The sequence below is a fragment of the Pecten maximus genome, chromosome 2 (genome assembly GCF_902652985.1).
Source record: "Pecten maximus chromosome 2, xPecMax1.1, whole genome shotgun sequence".
NCBI lineage: Eukaryota > Metazoa > Mollusca > Bivalvia > Pectinida > Pectinidae > Pecten > Pecten maximus.
Window position 1 is genome coordinate 9,780,656 of NC_047016.1, and position 21,617 is coordinate 9,802,272.

Consider the following 21,617-nt stretch of genomic DNA (forward strand, 5'->3'; position numbering starts at 1 on the left):
GGCTTCAAGTAGTAAAATGTTCCTTCACTGAGCAGTTCGCTTAAAGTAGACAGGGCTTCAATATCTTTCCAGGAGATTGACTTGTGCAAGCGTGTCCAGCTGTGTTTCCCAGGCAGAGAGAATTCCAACATGTAGATCTAGCATCTAAACAAATTCATGATATCGGTATGATTGAATGCAAAATACTAAATTGATTGATTATCCTGTGGTTGATTGGTTACTGTTCAGCTTCTTTCAGATTACAAAAAACATTATTGTTGTATGTTTGAAACAAGTTAGACTAAGTCGAGGATTTTTCCTGACTACATCTCATTGCTTCGGCTTGAACAAATTTAGTTACACTTGCGTGACAAACATTTTGTGAACAACACCTAGAGAGGACCCCTACAATACTTAGATGTGATTATTAATTGAAATTACATGTACACTTTACATATAAACATATAGCAGTCCTTGCTGTGAGGCAATCTGCAACTTCAGTTCAACAACACCGTACTGATGCTGGAAAAGATTGATGATTTAGTTGCAAGAGTACGCTACACAAACACACTGGGGTAGCGACAGTTCCTATTTGAAATATGAACTCGATTGGATGAACGACAAAGAAGATGTGCGGTCTATTTCAAATCCCTATTTCTCTTAAAATTTTGATCAATGTGGATATGTTCGAATACAAAATCGTGTTCCCAATTTATTTTTCATTTTCCGGTGTTGTCAACATTCTTATTTGAACTCCACCTACTTCAATACAATCAAAAATTGTCAATGTAGCGAAGTACTTTCTTCGACAACAGATAGAGGTCAACAGCAGCAACGAAGTTTCTAAAATACTCAAGTAAATTGCTATTCCTAGCAATCTGGAGAACTAGCAGGGGAACTGCCCAAGTGTATCACATCATGATTTCTTCATGTCATATCCCCTAAAAACTAGAGAGCGACAGGTAAAGACAGCCATCCGACTACAATGAATTAAAGCATGGAGAACGACCAATGACATTCACACCACTTTAGTAAACTCCAAAAATATTTCCCCTAGATGGCAGTAGTAGCTACGTGGATGTAATGGTACATGACAATGTTTTGCTTTTCATTATAAATTGAAAGTATTAGTCCCATCAGGAACGCTCTAGTTTTATTTCAATAAAACAAATCTGATTTGCAGGATATATCATCACAAACACACACGGTGTCAATACAACATTTTATTATATTCCAAAGATTACAAATGGTAATTGATACAAAGATAGAGATATGATTATGGACTACTACAACATTACAAACATGCAACAAGACAGTGGAACAGTCAACATGTTAGAAGTTCATACCTTCTTTATGGTAGTAAGTGTTTAGATATATAAGGCCTCAGCATATTAATGGTCCGTTTTGGATGGAAACATCAAATGATCTTATTTCAACAGAACAGGTGCAGATTTAGGAATTGTCAAATAGGGTGGTGCATGTTACCAATGAAAGTGAAATTCTCTGATCATGGGAGGCAAATCTGCTATGCAAATACGATCAGATAAAATCGGAGAACTATGCATGGCCTAAATCTACAGTTGGGAACTACTTACTTTGAGGATCTACAGGACTGAGTTTTATAAACTAGGCATTTGTTCTTCAGAATTGTAACAGAATGTCTTACCTATTGCAAGTTTCAAAACTAAGCAAACCCTGAGAGACAACAGACAAAGAAACATGATATTATGCAGAGATTTTTTCTTTAAATTTGAAAAATTGCAAAATTTCAAATGGGAAAATTACTGCAACAATGCTTTGACATAACTGTCATTTCTGAATATTTGAATGTACTGGGTAAAGGTATTACAAAAACACCTGTAACAATCCTAATTATGTCGGGGTATATCTCGGGGTAAAGAATAATGATAAAAGATCCCTTCTGCCCTCCACAATTTCCAAGTGCAATGAGTCTTCAGAGGATTGTGGAGGTCACAAGGTCTACTAATGCTATATATACAATGGATTACAGTAGACACAACAATCTCACATTAGAATGAGGTAAATCATGGGGATTAAAATGATAAAAGGTCCATGTTATTTATTGCATTCTGCACAAAACTACTATAACAAATAGGGAATCTTTAGGAAATTTCAAAACTGAATTAAATACTGAATAATTTGTTAAATAAGTAATGTATGTAAAATAAATATTCCTTACTGTATGATGATAAAGGTATGGGTTCAAACCACCTTATACACATATCATCAAATAATGTCACAGATATTTGAATTCCATGGATGAACGATTAAAACGATACAAATGACCCCTGATTGTGTGATTGGTAAGAAAGTCAAAAACCCACTGGCAAAACCTACAGTATATGTACATTTAAAGTCAAAATGGAAGTTTTTTCTGTCCCAATGTCTCTTACTTGACACCCTACTGTGTTAAACTTTGCAAATAAGTCAGAACATTTTGTCAGAAACATAGGATGATTTCACACGAGTATAAACAGTTTTTTGCTGTACATGTATCAAAGTCATCAGAAAGATAAATAATTCTCAGCAAAACAACATGCACAATAGTTGTTCATGTCTTGTTATAACCATTCTGACTAGAGTGTAAAGATTTCATTGTCCAAAGACTAGAAGGAACTAACTAGCATACAATAAAATATTGTGTCACAACCTCGCTTGTGATGCCTAAAAATAATAACTCCATTTTGACAATTAAAACCCATGAACATGTGTAAATCTAAAGGTTAACAGCTGGGGTAGTCTCAAACACGACTCCTATTGCTCAGAATAGATACTCAATATAATTTGTCAGAAAATCATGATGTGGATACATTTTTTTTTTATGTTTTCCGTCATTAAAACATTTCAAAACTGCAGAATATCTGGTGGCCTGTTACTCGTCCTACCAAAGCTGTTGTAGAAACAACAAAGCGATTTAAAACAATTGCTGATCAGATCAACAGCTTCAGCATGGCTTCAATAGATATAACCAAGTCACTTAGTTTGTATAACAAAGTCACTTTATAACAAATTTACGGTAAGAATATGTCATGAGTAAAGGGAAACACAATTAAATCTGATAGTAAACTTACACATGTTGGATCTAGAACTACTTGTTTTGCCAGTGGATTTAGTGAATGTTAAATTTCAGACAGGTAGAAAACACTGCTTAGTCACTCATCCAAATTAATGCCCAAATGGTCTTTTACTGACGGCCTTTAATGGTTTTATACCAGTACAGGTATGATGTAGTCTACCGACGGCCTTTAATGGTTTATACCAGTACAGGTATGATGTAGTCTACCGACGGCCTTTAATGGTTTATACCAGTACAGGTATGATGTAGTCTAACAAATGAGTATTAGGACCACAGTTGTACACATACATAGCTACCATATAAAGCAATTGTTTGTCCATATGTAACACTTGTTATACATGTGCTTTGAACACATAGCTACCAGAGTAATCGACTGTCAATACACCTCCAACATACAAGGTACAGGACATTATCTCGTCAGACAGGAGGCAAGCAGTTAAAAAATAAGTTAAAAAGCAAATTTTAAAATAAATCATAAAACAGCACATTTATACTATGTATGGATTCCTGGAAGTTAATGACAGACAAAGACTACACAATAATCAGGGGTCATTTGTACCTTAAGTGACACAATGGTTGTAAGAACTTTTGAGCAAGTTGTATGCCTTTCTAAAAATCACACATTTATCAAAGACAGAACTGTGATTAAAACATTCCATTTTGACAATCTTATACACATGTCCATGGCAACACTTGACGAGTTTCATAATTTCTGTCAATCAAATTATAATTATATACTGCTTGCTACCTGTTCTTAATGAGCTGTCAAATACCTGTGTATAGCATACCTATCTACTGACGGGAACGACAATCATTTCGACATTGTATAGTGTTACCATGGACAACACAACCGCAGCAGACAAGAAATGTTTATAGAAATGGTGAGTTTTTATTCTACCAATATAAAATCTACATATCTACAGAGATGCACACGCATTGATGTGCACACCACAAGTCATCTGTTTAGGTACAGTGTATGACCTACATTCTCACGTCACTAGACCTACACATCCTTTGTTGATTAAAGGTACAAAGTTTAAATGTGGGTAACTCTCATCATCTATCTATCGACGGGTGGCGGCTTTGATGTTCTACAAGAAAAAAAGAAAAAATAATGAATTAAGAACTTTTTGAAAGTGACAGCTAAACACATTAAAGTGGTATAATTAGAAGTGACACATTTCAGCTGACAAGGTGTAACTGTTAAATATATTTTGTTCTAGTGTTTTTGTTTCTAATACGAAACTCCCCAGCTAGAGATGATTGAGTGTTGAGTGCAGCATACAAGAGAAAAATTGGAGAATCTCTTTGTATGCCAGATTCTCATGTAAATCTACCCCACATAGGTGTACAGGATAATCCCCCAGGTGTACAGGATAATCCCCTATTCCACATTTACACAGTGATCTCCAATTCTAGGTTTACACTGTAACCCCAAATTCCAGTTGTACACAGCGACACCACCCCCCCCCCCCCCCCCCCCTCCCCCCACTTCATTCCAGGTGTACTTAGTGACCCCCAATCCAAAAATATTACATATTTCACCTAACTCATACAGAGTGCATCACACAAGTTAAGATTTCCAAATATAATTTGTGATGTAAATATACCTCACTTAACAACATATGGGAGGTCCTTCGCATACCATCCATGGCAATTAGGGTAAAGTGTGTTGCCCAAGGACACAACCACAGCAGTGCAGACTGACTTGTTTCTCAGCTTCCCGAGAAACACGAACTGATACAGGTAAGGAGTGTCCGACCACGCACCTGGGATCTTCACCTGAGGTTACGTGACTGGTGCTCTGACTGAGCTATCGTGGCCCCCAAATACAAATACTGATCATGACAGAACAAGGCTAAATTACATAAAAGTGTTGATGAAAACTACTGTCAGAAGCTTATTTCCAGTTTGCTGTTTTTTGTGACATTGCGCTTTTAAAATTGAAGATACCTTTGTGATGCTGATTCCTGTCAAATTCTCCACAACCAGAGGAAGTTTCTCCATGATGGTCAGAACCTCTCCAGTGAGCTTAGCGGCTCCAATATCTCCCTTACCGCTGGATACCATTGTCACCTTCTTGGTGTTGGTCAGAGGAGCAGCTACTTCAGCAGCAAGCTGATGTAAATAGAAATAAAATTTGGTCACTCTTTCATGAAACAAACATTTCTGGGAATCATTTATATACATGTTCCTAGTACCACCTTTTATGGTGTTGGTTATGTGAATACCTAGTACCGACTTTTGTGAGTTGTGTATATACCTAGTTCCATATCCCGAGTGTCGTGGGTATACCTAGGACCATCTCCTGAGTGTCGCAGGTATACCTAGTACTACTCCTGAGTGTCGTAGGTATACCTAGTACCATCTCCTGAGTGTCGCGGGTATACCTAGTACCATCTCCTGAGTGTCGCAGGTATACCTAGTACTACTCCTGAGTGATGTGGGTATACCTAGTACTACTCCTGAGTGATGTGGGTATACCTAGTACTACTCCTGAGTGATGTGGGTATACCTAGTATCATCTGAGTGTCGTAGGTATACCTAGTACTACTCCTGAGTGATGTGGGTATACCTAGTATCATCTCCTGAGTGTGGTGGGTATACCTAGTACTACTCCTGAGTGTGGTGGGTATACCTAGTACATGTACTACTCCTGAGTGATGTGGGTATACCTAGTATCATCTCCTGAGTGTCGTAGGTATACCTAGTACTACTCCTGAGTGATGTGGGTATACCTAGTACTACTCCTGAGTGATGTGGGTATACCTAGTATCATCTCCTGAGTGTGGTGGGTATACCTAGTACTACTCCTGAGTGTGGTGGGTATACCTAGTACTACTCCTGAGTGATGTGGGTATACCTAGTACTACTCCTGAGTGTCGTGGGTATACCTAGTACTACTCCTGAGTGATGTGGGTATACCTAGTACTACTCCTGAGTGTCGTGGGTATACCTAGTACTACTCCTGAGTGTCGTGGGTATACCTAGAAATACTGACTGTCTTGGGTATACCTAGTACTACTCCTGAGTGTCGTGGGTATACCTAGTACTACTCCTGAGTGTCGTGGGTATACATAGTACCATATCCCGAGTGTCGTAGGTATACCTAGTTCCATCTCCTGAGTGTCGTGGGTATACCTAGTACCATCTCCTGAGTGTCGTGGGTATACCTAGTACCATCTCCTGAGTGTCGTAGGTATACCTAGTACTACTCCTGAGTGTCGTGGGTATACCTACTACTCCTGAGTGTCGTGGGTATACCTAGAAATACTGAGTGTCGTGGGTATACCTAGTACTACTCCTGAGTGTCGTGGGTATACCTAGTACTACTCCTGAGTGTCGTGGGTATACTTAGTACTACTCCTGAGTGTCGTGGGTATACCTAGTACCATCTCCTGAGTGTCGCAGGTATACCTAGTACTACTCCTGAGTGTCGTGGGTATACCTAGTATCATCTCCTGAGAGCTGTGTATATACCTAGTACCATCTCCTGAGTGTCGTGGGTATACCTAGTACCATCTCCTGAGTGTCGTGGGTATACCTAGTACCATCTCCTGAGAGCTGTGTATATACCTAGTACTACTCCTGAGTGTCGTGGGTATACCTAGTAGTGTTGGGAATCAGTTGAAATTTTCTGATCGATCATCACTTGTGTGAAACCAATCGATGATCGATTAATTTCCAAATGTATTTTTTGTAATAATGTCTCAATATTTTGTGAAATGCTTTCAACAACAATTTCAGTAACTAATAAACTGTTATACCTACATGTATACCATCTTCCTGTGTGTTTATTTGTTTATTACACAGAAAAAAACAACAAAAGGATTGTTCATTGGAGTATTAAGCTAACTGGAAATTTTGGCACGGGCTGCAAAATGCTTTAATCCATCCGTTATCGAAAGTCTAATATACTTTGAAAACGAAAGTAGAACTGTGACTTACCATTGAAGGAATACGACTTTCTGCACATTTTACAGATAGTTTTCGTCATATTTAAAGTATATCTACTTAACGGACCTTCTGCTTCTGGTTTTCATTAAAAACCAAAATGTTTCCATACAATAGACCCTGTCCATTTACCGGGAAGAAAGATCATATACTTAACGTTGCTTCCATGGCTAGTTGCTTATGATCTTATAAACGAAATCTTAGTCATCGGTATGTTTACATTCCTCCCACTATTACAACACTGTACCAGTTATTGTGACGCTTGATTTTGTATGATACAAGCATAACCATTTCCCGCAAGCGACTGTGTTGTAGACACTGTCAAGCTGAATTTACGTATGTGTATCTGAAAATCGGCTAATATATTTTCATAAAACCTGATGTAGGGCACTTCCGACGAAACTTGATTACAGATTTCTTACTCGATTAATTGATCAAACGTCTCAAACAAGTGATACTCGACGAACTCGATTAATCGGAACATCACTAATACCTAGTACTACTCCTGAGTGTCGTGGGTATACCTAGTACTACTCCTGAGTGATGTGGGTATACCTAGTACTACTCCTGAGTGTCGTGGGTATACCTAGTACTACTCCTGAGTGTCGTGGGTATACCTAGTACTACTGAGTGTCGTGGGTATACCTAGTACTACTGAGTGTCATAGGTATACCTAGTACTACTGAGTGTCGTGGGTATACCTAGTACTACTCCTGAGTGATGTGGGTATACCTAGTACTACTGAGTGTCGTGGGTATACCTAGTACTACTCCTGAGTGTCGTGGGTATACCTAGTACTACTGAGTGTCGTGGGTATACCTAGTACTACTCCTGAGTGATGTGGGTATACCTAGTACCATCTTTGAGCCTGGTACTATTTTCTGACCTACCTTGGGCATAGTCTCCAGGATCATGTCAATCATGGCGGAGTCCTGGTAGTCCTTCCAGGCATCAGCCTTTTTGGCCATCTGTTCTGCCTCTGCCTTGGCACGGGCCTCAATAGCGAAAGCCTCAGCTTCACCCTTTACCTGTTCAAAGTGCAAAATTTCTTACATCATTTCTTACATCATTTCTTACATCATTCTTTCTGTTCAAAACAAGGCTATTCATAATTTTCACTTACCGTATTTGACCTAATAAGGGTGCAGGGTGCGGGTAATTGACAGTGGAGGCGCCCCTTATTAAGATTAGTTATTCTGAAGTTTTATGAAACAGACTATACCTTATAGCAGAATACCCAAGGCTGTGGAAACGGTAAAATATTCAGTCATAAAAATATTCCAGATGTAGATATCTATTCATAACATATATTAAGATTAAACATCACTTGAATATTCCTGTAAACTTGTAAACCATGTCAGCTGATCTTTAGACCAGAGAACGTGTGTTCCACCATTTATGTTCAATGGAACTCTTGTATTCTATTTATAGACACAGGTGATTTCCCAGATCATATCAGACATCGTTTTCTTTGACCTAATAATTGATTTACAATGTCTTTTACCAGCTTTCTGTTCTGAACAAAAGTTATTTATCAACAAGAATGAAGTCTTTTACTTCAAATAAAGATGGTAAGTTATTATTTGTATGCGTGTTTAGTTTCGGGTGCTCTTTGCACTGACATGTCATCTGTAGGAATAGACAAAATGTAGCGAACACTTGTGTTCCAGTTACTTAATTTGCTGAAGAAAATTGAACACATAAAGTAGCAAAAGGTTTCACATGAATTATTACTTTTGAAAAAAAGTTTGGGGTGCCCTTATTAGGGCAGGGGCCCTTATTAGCTCAAACACACTAACTCTTGAAAGATTTTGTTCAAAATTTACCATTTTCTCCCAAAAATGAAACAAAAAAGGCCCTGAACTAAATAAGTGAAAAGGCCTGTATTTTTTACTTTCGACTAATATTACAATGATAGTAAAACCACCAGAAACCGGTCTGACAACATGAGGTCAGTAACATAAGGGAAGTATTACTGAGGAAGCAATGTACTAACCCTGATTGATTCAGCCTCAGCTTCGGCCTCAAGGGTGATCTTGATTCTGAAATAAAGTTGATATTTTACCAAGTAATTAAAGTTAACGGATTGCTTATAAGAACACATTACAGTGCGGACTGCAATCCAATTTTGATCTAAAAAAGTCATCTTTGCAGAAAACAATACCGCGATTTAGCCGACATTAAAGTTGGGAAACTAATTCTGGTATTGCTGCAGAGTGGTCAATTGACTTACCTGTCGGCCTCTGCAATTTTCTCCAGTCGGTACCTCTCGGCCTCAGCAGGCTTGCGTATCTGGGCCTCGAGTTCACGTTCACGACGCAAGATTTCCTGGTCCTGTAGTTGAATCTGCTGGGTCCTCTCCACAACTTTGACCTGCATCTGTTCATTCTTGATTCTCTGCTTTGTCTTGGCAGCCTAAACAAACAAGATTTCACCAATAATTCCTGACCGCAATGCTTATATTATTCTTTTATGTGTAATACTTTGCTTATTATATCATTTAAACTTCAACACCATATTTACCCGACATTCCTACCATCAATAACATATGTCAGACCTGGGTAGACATTTTGAAACATGTATTCAGAACATCTGGAATGTATATTTCGTAAGAGATGATCATCCATATAATATGTTTTTTGTCATGAATTCATTGGGGATGTACTACGTAATTGACTGCTATACAAACATTCGATTGACCTGAGTCTCTCTCATAGTGACTTCTATACAAACATTCGATTGACCAGAGTCTCTCTCATAGTGACTGCTATACAAACATTTGATTGTCCAGAGTCTCTCTCATAGTGACTTCTATACAAACATTTGATTGTCCAGAGTCTCTCTCATAGTGACTGCTACACAAACATTCGATTGACCAGAGTCTCTCTCATAGTGACTGCTATACAAACAATCGATTAACCAGAGTCTCTCTCATAGTGACTGCTATACAAACATTTGATTGACCAGAGTCTCTCTCATAGTGACTGCTATACAAACATTCGATTGACCAGAGTCTCTCTCATAGTGACTGCTATACAAACATTTGATCGACCAGACTCTCTCTCATAGTGACTTCTATACAAACATTTGATTGACCAGAGTCTCTCTCATAGTGACTGCTATACAAACATTTGATTGACCAGAGTCTCTCTCATAGTGACTGCTATACAAACATTCGATTGACCTGAGTCTATCTATGTGTTTACCAGTCTAAATTGTATCAAACAAAATAGTGAATATGAAAACAACTATGATAAGCGAAAAAAACTTAAAACAAGAAATGAAAATCACAAATAAAAAGGAACAAATATATCTCAAATTTATCTATTACATATCCTTTTTTGTGTATATCTGAAAAGCATTGCCTATTTTTGCAATGATGAACTGCATATTTATGGCACTCAAATTTGCATTAAATATGCCAAAAGCATACACATACCCAGGTATCAACCTGCCAATCACAACATGATTTACCTGTAAATACTACATCTTTACCCCTTGTTCCTAACATCATTTACCTGTAAATACTACATGATATAAACCTGTAAATGCTAGTGTCTTTTTACCTGTAGATACTGACTGATATAAACCTGTAAATGCTAGTGTCTTTTTATCTGTAAATACTGATTGATATAAACCTGCAAATGCCAGTGTCTTTTTACCTGTAAATCGTAGGCAAGGTCAGACTGGGCCTTGGTGGTCTGAATTTCCATGTTGTAGGCAGCTTGCTTCAGCTCAAAGTCACGCCTAGCCTTAGCAATCTCAATATCATTGAGATATCTGGCAGCCATTCTCCGCTCCTCAGCCATAGCTTCCTGTATAGTAAATATGAATAACAGCATTATATAATGATACTTCAAATTCAATTTAAATGATAATTTTTTTTTTTTTTTTTTCATTAATATTCAATATATTTGCTACAATATTTATTGGCAGATAATTGAACACGGTTTTCGAAAATGTCTAAGGCAAAGTTTCTTTAACAACATTAACAGATTTGATTGAATAATACAAAATTTGTTCAAAAATTAGAATAGATAGGAATTATAACTACAACTTTAACACTGGACATTACATTCAACACTATTTTAAAGCATTACACTATATCTAGAACAAAATCATAAAGAAAAAAAAATATTGATAATTTCCTTTTCCCTTTTCTTTTCAAATCAAAACAGATTTGCACAATGAATTGGCACAGAATATTTCCAGCACAAATAAGATAACCACTAAAATATGTCTCGGTATTTGAAAATATGAACTTAGGAAAATTAAGATTCAGTTCTTCCAGAAGCTGTACCAGGCTTTGCTCCACGATTTTCCAAGACAAGAGGAAGAATTACACTAAATATGAAGGCCTGCTTTCTAGACAACGACTCCATTAGGATCTAACCAATCTCCCAATATTTGCATCAATAGATGTTGTTATTGTAATACATTGTTATCCACATCAGATAAAGACTGTTAGTAAAGGATGACTAGGAATACTAATTATAAAACATTTAAACTGAGGAACTACATACACAAAAAGCTTCATTGGGTACATCACAACACAGATATCTGGTACATGTATACATCACCAGAACTAGTCACACCAGTCACAAGGGTACATCATCAGAACTAGTCACACTAGTCACAAGGGTATATCACCAGAACTAGCCACACCAGTCACAAGGGTACATCACCAGAACTAGCCACACCAGTCACAAGGGTACATCACCAGAACTAGTCACACCAGTCACAAGGGTACATCACCAGAACTAGTCACACCAGTCACAAGGATACATCACCAGAACTAGTCACACCAGTCACAAGGGTACATCACCAGAACTAGCCACACCAGTCACAAGGGTACATCACCAGAACTAGCCACACCAGTCACAAGGATACATCACCAGAACTAGCCACACCAGTCACAAGGGTACATCACCAGAACTAGTCACACCAGTCACAAGGATACATCACCAGAACTAGTCACACCAGTCACAAGGGTACATCACCAGAACTAGTCACACCAGTCACAAGGGTACATCACCAGAACTAGTCACACCAGTCACAAGGATACATCACCAGAACTAGTCACACCAGTCACAAGGATACATCACCAGAACTAGTCACACCAGTCACAAGGATACATCACCAGAACTAGTCACACCAGTCACAATGATACATCACCAGAACTAGTCACACCTGTCACAAGGATACATCACCAGAACTAGTCACACCAGTCACAACGGTACATCACCAGAACTAGTCACACCTGTCACAAGGGTACATCACCAGAACTAGTCTCACCTGTCACAAGGGTACATCATCAGAACTAGTCACACCAGTCACAAGGATACATCACCAGAACTAGTCACACCAGTCACAAGGTCTATGACACCACAGCAGTACCCTACAGTCTATGTCACCATACCAGCACCCTAGAGTCTATGTTACCATAGCAGTACCCTAGAGTCTATGTCACCATAGCAGTACCCTAGAGTCTATGTCACTATGGCAGCACCCTAGAGTCTATGTCACCATAGCAGTACCCTAGAGTCTATGTCACCATAGCAGTACCCTAGAGTCTATGTCACCACAGCAGTACCCTAGAGTCTATGTCACTATGGCAGCACCCTAGAGTCTGTGTCACCATAGCAGCACCCTAGAGTCTGTGTCACTATGGCAGTACCCTAGAGTCTGTGTCACCATAGCAGCACCCTAGAGTCTGTGTCACCATAGCAGCACCCTAGAGTCTGTGTCACCATAGCAGCACCCTAGAGTCTATGTCACTATGGCAGCACCCTAGAGTCCATGTCACCATAGCAGCACCCTAGAGTCTGTGTCACCACAGCAGTACCCTAGAGTCCATGTCACCATACCAGCACCCTAGAGTCTATGTCACTATGGCAGTACCCTAGAGTCTATGTCACCATACCAGCACCCTAGAGTCTGTGTCACTATGGCAGCACCCTAGAGTCTGTGTCACTATGGCAGCACCCTAGAGTCTATGTCACCATACCAGTAACTTAGAGTCTATGTCACTATGGCAGTACCCTAGAGTCTATGTCACTATGGCAGTACCCTAGAGTCTATGTCACTATGGCAGTACCCTAGAGTCTATGTCACCATAGCAGTACCCTAGAGTCTATGTCACCATAGCAGTACCGAGTATATGTCACCATAGCAGTACCCTAGAGTCTATGTCACCATAGCAGTACCCTAGAGTCTATGTCACCATAGCAGTACCCTAGAGTCTATGTCACCACAGCAGTACCCTAGAGTCTATGTCACCATAGCAGTACCCTAGAGTCTATGTCACCATAGCAGTACCCTAGAGTCTATGTCACCATAGCAGTACCCTAGAGTCTATGTCACCATAGCAGTACCCTAGAGTCTATGACACCACAGCAGTACCCTACAGTCTATGTCACCATACCAGCACCCTAGAGTCTATGTTACCATAGCAGTACCCTAGAGTCTATGTCACCATAGCAGTACCCTAGAGTCTATGTCACTATGGCAGCACCCTAGAGTCTATGTCACCATAGCAGTACCCTAGAGTCTATGTCACCATAGCAGTACCCTAGAGTCCATGTCACCATAGCAGTACCCTAGAGTCCATGTCACTATGGTAGTACCCTAGAGTTTATGTCACCATAGCAGTACCCTAGAGTCTATGTCACCATACCAGCACCCTAGAGTCTATGTCACTATGGCAGCACCCTAGAGTCTATGTCACTATGGCAGTACCCTAGAGTCTGTGTCACCATAGCAGCACCCTAGAGTCTGTGTCACCATAGCAGCACCCTAGAGTCTATGTCACTATGGCAGTACCCTAGAGTCTATGTCACTATGGCAGTACCCTAGAGTCTGTGTCACCATAGCAGCACCCTAGAGTCTATGTCACTATGGCAGTACCCTAGAGTCTGTGTCACCACAGCAGCACCCTAGAGTCTATGTCACTATGGCAGTACCCTAGAGTCTATGTCACTATGGCAGCACCCTAGAGTCTGTGTCACCACAGCAGCACCCTAGAGTCTATGTCACTATGGCAGTACCCTAGAGTCTATGTCACTATGGCAGTACCCTAGAGTCTATGTCACCATAGCAGTACCCTAGAGTCTATGTCACCATAGCAGTACCGAGTCTATGTCACCATAGCAGTACCGAGTCTATGTCACCATAGCAGTACCCTAGAGTCTATGTCACCACAGCAGTACCCTAGAGTCTATGTCACCATAGCAGTACCCTTGAGTCTATGTCACCATAGCAGTACCCTAGAGTCCATGTCACCATAGCAGTACCCTAGAGTCCATGTCACCATAGCAGCACCCTAGAGTCTGTGTCACCACAGCAATACCCTAGAGTCTATGTCACCACAGCAGTACCCTAGAGTCTATGTCACCATAGCAGTACCCTAGAGTCTATGTCACCATAGCAGTACCCTAGAGTCTATGTCACCATAGCAGTACCCTAGAGTCTGTGTCACCATAGCAGTACCCTAGAGTCTATGTCACCATAGCAGTACCCTAGAGTCTATGTCACCATAGCAGTACCCTAGAGTCATTATAACCATAGCAGTACCCTAGAGTTTATGTCACCATAGCAGTACCCTAGAGTCTATGTCACCATAGCAGTACCCTAGAGTCTATGTCACCATAGCAGTACCCTAGAGTTTATGTCACCATAGCAGTACCCTAGAGTCATTATAACCATAGCAGTACCCTAGAGTTTATGTCACCATAGCAGTACCCTAGAGTCTATGTCACCATAGCAGTACCCTAGAGTCATTATAACCATAGCAGTACCCTAGAGTTTATGTCACCACAGCAGTACCCTAGAGTCTATGTCACCATAGCAGTACCCTAGAGTCTATGTCACCATAGCAGTACCCTAGAGTCTATGTCACCATAGCAGCACCCTAGAGTCTATGTCACCATAGCAGTACCCTAGAGTCTATGTCACCATAGCAGTACCCTAGAGTCTATGTCACCATAGCAGTACCCTAGAGTCATTATAACCACAGCAGTACCCTAGAGTCTATGTCACCACAGCAGTACCCTAGAGTCTATGTCACCATAGCAGTACCCTAGAGTCTATGTCACCATATCAGTACCGAGTCTATGTCACCATAGCAGTACCCTAGAGTCTATGTCACCATAGCAGTACCCTAGAGTCTATGTCACCACAGCAGTACCCTAGAGTCTATGTCACCATAGCAGCACCCTATGACATAGAGTCATTATAACCATAGCAGCACTCTTGAATTAGTGTTAATAAGTGATGGCACTCTACACACAGATGAAACATTAACCAACGGATTCACAGAAGACATCACAAACATAATCCAAGATTTAGTTCAACACTTGTCATACAATATCTACTGACATCAATAGCAGGTCCAGATATGTGGGTTTGAGAGCATTGTGTACAACAATATACCATACTACCCTTTAGATTTATAAACCCATTTCCCCTGGGCTCTGAATTAACTACAGCTACCAATGTAGATTTAAAACCTTTTGCATATATCTATCAACATTTTCTGGATCTACCATAAATCATACCAAAAGTCTATACATAGGTATGATGAACAATAATAATGAAGATAAATACATTTTGTATTTAGTGCTCCATCGGTTTGTAGAAACATCCTTCTAAGGTGCTTTAAAAAAGGACACTAGTACTATAGCTCCTTAGCACCACTAAATTCATTTCCCTCTATTTTACTGGAGTAATGGACAAGTCTACAACTGGAGTAATGGACAAGTCTACAACTGGAGTAATGGACAAGTCTACAACTGGAGTAATGGACAAGTCTACAACTGGAGTAATGGACAAGTCTAGAATGGGTTGTCCATGTCTGGACACTATACCAACAGTGTCTGTGCTTCATGGTTATTTTTTCAAAAATTAAGGAAATTGACCAAACTAACACCTGTGTGTTTTTCACCAATGTGAATTTCCTATTTAACTACACAAGCAATCCAATGCACAGCAAAGCAAGCTTAGATAACTACCCTACAGATAAGGAACAAACAAAATACAATAATACACATTACTTATAAACAAAAGCTATTTTCTATAAAGACAACTACATAAAACCCTGTAAATATCTATAAACTGTATAGACCTGTAGCTAAAATATAATATCATTCACCAACACAGGCCTATAGCTAAAATATAATATCATTCACCAACAGACCTGTAGCTAAAATATAATATCATTCACCAACACAGACCTATAGCTAAAATCTAATATCATTCACCAACAGACCTGTAGCTAAAATATATACATAGTCTACAACAAAAGACTGTAGCTAAAATATAATATCATTCAACCACACGCTTTGTAGTTAAAACTCTGATTCATTAAAACACACTAGTAAATACACTTCACCACCAAATCATTTCCTAATTATTATATGACAATCTAGAATGGGTTGTCAATGTCTGGACACTATACCAAGTGTCTGTACTTCATGGTTATTTTTTCAAAAATTAAGGAAATTGACCAAACTAACACCTGTGTGTTTTTCACCAATGTGAATTTCCTATTTAACTACACAAGCAATCCAATTCACAGCAAAGCAAGCTTAGATAACTACCCTACAGATAAGGAACAAACAAAATACAATAATACACATTACTTATAAACAAAAGCTATTTTCTATAAAGACAACTACATAAAACCCTGTAAATATCTATAAACTGTATAGACCTGTAGCTAAAATATAATATCATTCACCAACACAGACCTGTAGCTAAAATATAATATCATTCAACATCACAGACCTGTAGCTAAAATATAATATCATTCACCAACACAGACCTGTAGCTAAAATATAATATCATTCAACATCACAGACCTGTAGCTAAAATATAATATCATTCAACATCACAGACCTGTAGCTAAAATATAATATCATTCAACATCACAGACCTGTAGCTAAAATATAATATCATTCAACATCACAGACCTGTAGCTAAAATATAATATCATTCACCAACACAGACCTTGTAGCTAAAATATAATATCATTCAACATCACAGACCTGTAGCTAAAATATAATATCATTCACCAACACAGACCTGTAGCTAAAATATAATATCATTCACCAACACAGACCTGTAGCTAAAATATAATATCATTCACCAACACAGACCTGTAGCTAAAATATAATATCATTCACCAACACAGACCTGTAGCTAAAATATAATATCATTCACCAACACAGACCTGTAGCTAAAATATAATATCATTCACCAACAGACCTGTAGCTAAAATATAATATCATTCACCAACACAGACCAGTAGCTAAAATATAATATCATTCAACCACACAGACCTGTAGCTAAAATATAATATCATTCAACATCACAGACCTGTAGCTAAAATATAATATCATTCACCAACACAGAATTGTAGCTAAAATATAATATCATTCAACATCACAGACCTGTAGCTAAAATATAATATCATTCACCAACACAGAATTGTAGCTAAAATATAATATCATTCACCAATCACAGACCTGTAGCTAAAATCTGATATCATTCACCAACACAGACCTGTAGCTAAAATATAATATCATTCAACATCACAGACCTGTAGCTAAAATCTGATATCATTCACCAACACAGACCTGTAGCTAAAATATAATATCATTCAACATCACAGACCTGTAGCTAAAATCTGATATCATTCACCAACACAGACCAGTAGCTAAAATATAATATCATTCAACATCACAGACCTGTAGCTAAAATCTGATATCATTCACCAACACAGACCAGTAGCTAAAATATAATATCATTCAACATCACAGACCTGTAGCTAAAATCTGATATCATTCACCAACACAGACCAGTAGCTAAAATACAATATCATTCACCAACAGACCTGTAGCTAAAATCTGATATCATTCACCAACAGACCTATAGCTAAAATACAATATCATTCACCAACAGACCTGTAGCTAAAATACAATATCATTCACCAACACAGACCTGTAACTAAAATCCAATATCATTCACCAACAGACTTGTAACTAAAATATATATCATTCACCAACAGACCTGTAGCTAAAATACAATATCATTCAACCACACAGACCTGTAGCTAAAATCTAATATCATTCACCAACACAGACCTATAGCTAAAATCTGATATCATTCACCAACACAGACCTATAGCTAAAATCTAATATCATTCAACATCACAGACCTGTAGCTAAAATCTAATATCATTCAACATCACAGACCTGTAGCTAAAATCTAATATCATTCACCAACAGACCTATTGCTAAAATCTAATATCATTCACCAACAGACCTGTAGCTAAAATCTAATATCATTCAACATCACAGACCTGTAGCTAAAATCTAATATCATTCAACATCACAGACCTGTAGCTAAAATACAATATCATTCAACCACACAGACCTGTAGCTAAAATCTAATATCATTCAACATCACAGACCTGTAGCTAAAATCTAATATCATTCACCAACACAGACCTATTGCTAAAATCTAATATCATTCACCAACAGACCTGTAGCTAAAATCTAATATCATTCAACATCACAGACCTGTAGCTAAAATCTGATATCATTCAACATCACAGACCTGTAGCTAAAATCTGATATCATTTACCAACAGACATGTAGTTAAATCTAAATAATGAAAACATTGTATTGGTTGTTTACACGTGACTTTCCCTAATACTGAACATTACTGTATTTACAGAGGAGATGGAATGTGACTAACCAATGTTAAGTACACTATGCTATGTACAGCCTCAACTCCAACTTAATAATATTTACCCATTTGTCCCACAGAATCAGAAAACTTGGAAACTTACAGAATCGAACAACTCTTTAGGCATTAAGTATTGTCACTAACTCAATACTTTTTTCCCTTTCAGATTTCTCGTTTGACCAGATGAGATGCTAATTGTATATAAGCATCGTCCAAGGAGAACTATTTCCTAACTGATACCACCAACCATAAAAAGTACCTAAATAATGCAGTGGTCATTTGCAATATCCAGTTATGTCAGATTATGTGTAGCAAGTTCATTTTTGATGAACATTATTCTGGAAATTATTTGTCAATAAGAGCAACACTTGGGATTATAAAGTTTTTGTAGAAGGGACATAACTCTCAAGAAAACTAGTGGATTGAAAAATAAGCAGAACTTCTAGTGCTGAACTTCAGAATAGAATTGGAATGAAAACTGTAGTAGTTGAAATATACAGCACATACATCCTTAATACTTATTAATTCTAGGAATTTGATAACATTATCATCATCAATCCTCTCCTGACAGATCATAACCATCCTTGAACAATTGGTCATGTGACCTGCTAAAGAACTGCCTTTGTACGTAGTCCTCCTATACAGAACTACAAGAGGAAGATCACAACACACACTTATATACAAGAGAGGAAGCCACTACTACAATCTATATCTGCAGGAATTGGTTACAACATACATGCAGATAATTAGAAAAGCTGACAAGTGTTGAACTGACTTGTGTAGATAAGTAAATATCTATTAAGAATCAAGTGTCACCTTGATTCCTGCATCCCTTCGCGCCTCAGCTTCACCAATACGGGCATCACGTTTAACTTGAGCTGTCCTGGCCATGCCTAAAGACTTCAAGTAACCCTAAAGAAAAATTTTTCCTGATTTTAAGGAAATGATCAGATATCTTTTACACAGGATTTCCACCGTGTAAATCCCTTCATCTTTATTCTGCAGGCCTCTCCCCAGCTGTAATAAATTAACATATATTTGTAAGTCACCTTGATGCCAGCATCTCTCTTGGCCTCTGCTTCTCCAATTCTGGCGTCACGCTTTACCTCTGCAGTTCGCTTCATACCCAATGATTTTAGGTAATCCTGAAAAAAAATACATGGCATGCCAGAACATATATGTATTCAAGCATTATTGATTTATATTGAATACTGACATTCCATTAAGTTGTATCGCATGGATCAAGATTAGCCTAAGAGTAAGAACTAAAACAAGGCTTTACACTGTATATATATATATAACATAGAAATTAGACGTGAAGTTGTCTTTACAGCTAACAACCAATATCATCAGTTTATAGATATGTCAGGGAGACACATACATACCTATCAGCTTCAACAATTTACAACTGTCGAGAATTAAAGCCTTATATTTTACACGTATTTCATCTGGTATTTGTATGTTCAACAAATATAGAGATATTACATTTAAGGACAAAATAAAAGTGTAATTACTCCTCAATTTTCAAAGTTTCATCAATGAATATAGGGCCTTAAGGTATCGAACATCCCCCACCCCAGCTGACCAAGGAGTGTCCACCCAAGCTGACTAAGGAGTGTCCACCCCAGCTGACCAAGGAGTGTCCACCCTGGCTGACCAAGAGTGTCCACCTCAGCTGACCAAGAAATGTCCACCCCAGCTGACCAAGAGTGTCCACCCCAGATGACCATGGAGTGTGCACCTCAGCTGACCAAGAAGTGTGGGTCGGAGTTTGAGAGTCTGTTTCAAAACTTGATACTTGACAAAAATATATTAAATAGGAAAAACATATGGTTTATAAATGCCATGCCATATATGTAATATATAGTTTGTGTTTACCTGTCAACGTAATAGAAACAATATTAACATTAATACAATGAAAACAGATGTAACTGACCACACAATCACAACATATAGAATCTATCTCGTCTGATATTAGGCTGTATTCAGTTTTGGGATATTAGGCTGTATTCAGTTTTGGGATATTAGGCTGTATTCAGTTTTGGGATATTAGAGGGTGGTCATTATTCAAAAGAGTTTATAAATCACAAACTATGAAAGGCTATCCAGCCTGATGTTTTCATTCTTCATAATTTAATGGTGTGAACAGAATGGCTCTGTGGTCTCCGATTTGCCCATCATTAGATCAGCGTATACAAGAGAAATTCTACTTGAGAATGTACTTTATTTTACCTTTCATACACAATCACATATATAGTAATAGTTATAATAGTGATTAAATACATATTAACAAAGTCATTTACATATCTTCAGCCATAATCATGTAAAGCAGGATATCCTGAAGCAACTCAAGTGTATATATGAGCTGAATCAAGTACTTAGGGCTCTTAGATAAGATGATAGAATTATACCAACAGTTTATTAAGTACACAAACCACAAACTGCCCAGTCACATTACTGATTTGGTCGTTTGTTTTGCTTTTTTAACTGAAAACCCAAATACATCCAGGTACATGATACCTTTTGACTGTTTAACAGCGGTGAATTGTGGGTAAATATATACTGCAAGGGTTTGACATTAGATCTGTCACAATGTTTCACTCATGATTCCATACATATCTCAATACAAGTGCCATGATTGAAAAAGCTTTTATTCACAATTATAATTCACTATCAGTAAAATAATGACACATCAGAAATCCAGAATAAAAACAGTGTCAACTGAATGATCACAAAAAATTGCAGTACAACTGCATCATACCACAAATTGAGACATTTCCAAGGTTGAATCCCCATTTAACCAGGTACCTCAGCTTATGACATATTTAATGACCAACAC

At 38.2% G+C, this 21,617-nt stretch overlaps 1 protein-coding gene and 1 long non-coding RNA gene across 3 annotated transcripts in view; both read right to left on the minus strand.

Annotated features, from left to right (window-relative positions):
* Positions 1-1,187: 1,187 nt before the first annotated feature.
* The window catches only part of LOC117316818 (flotillin-1-like), a 32,893-nt gene continuing 12,463 nt past the window's right edge, over positions 1,188-21,617 (minus strand). Inside the window, exons 6-12 of one of the 2 annotated variants that reach the window (XM_033871604.1) lie at positions 19,595-19,690; positions 10,693-10,845; positions 9,264-9,445; positions 9,027-9,072; positions 7,921-8,058; positions 5,030-5,194; positions 1,188-4,167 (exon numbers count right to left, since the gene is read on the minus strand). In XM_033871604.1, the coding sequence (XP_033727495.1) occupies positions 4,141-4,167; positions 5,030-5,194; positions 7,921-8,058; positions 9,027-9,072; positions 9,264-9,445; positions 10,693-10,845; positions 19,595-19,690 (807 nt within the window). In that variant the 3' untranslated portion in view covers positions 1,188-4,140. Of the gene's footprint in view, positions 4,168-5,029; positions 5,195-7,920; positions 8,059-9,026; positions 9,073-9,263; positions 9,446-10,692; positions 10,846-19,594; positions 19,691-19,827; positions 19,924-21,617 lie in introns of both variants that reach the window. The other variant, XM_033871596.1, reaches the window with a different exon arrangement.
* LOC117316831 lies at positions 10,885-17,806 on the minus strand. Its single transcript, XR_004530012.1, has 2 exons — positions 16,740-17,806; positions 10,885-16,295 (listed from the first exon to the last, which is right to left on the minus strand). It is a non-coding gene; the product is annotated as an uncharacterized LOC117316831 (long non-coding RNA).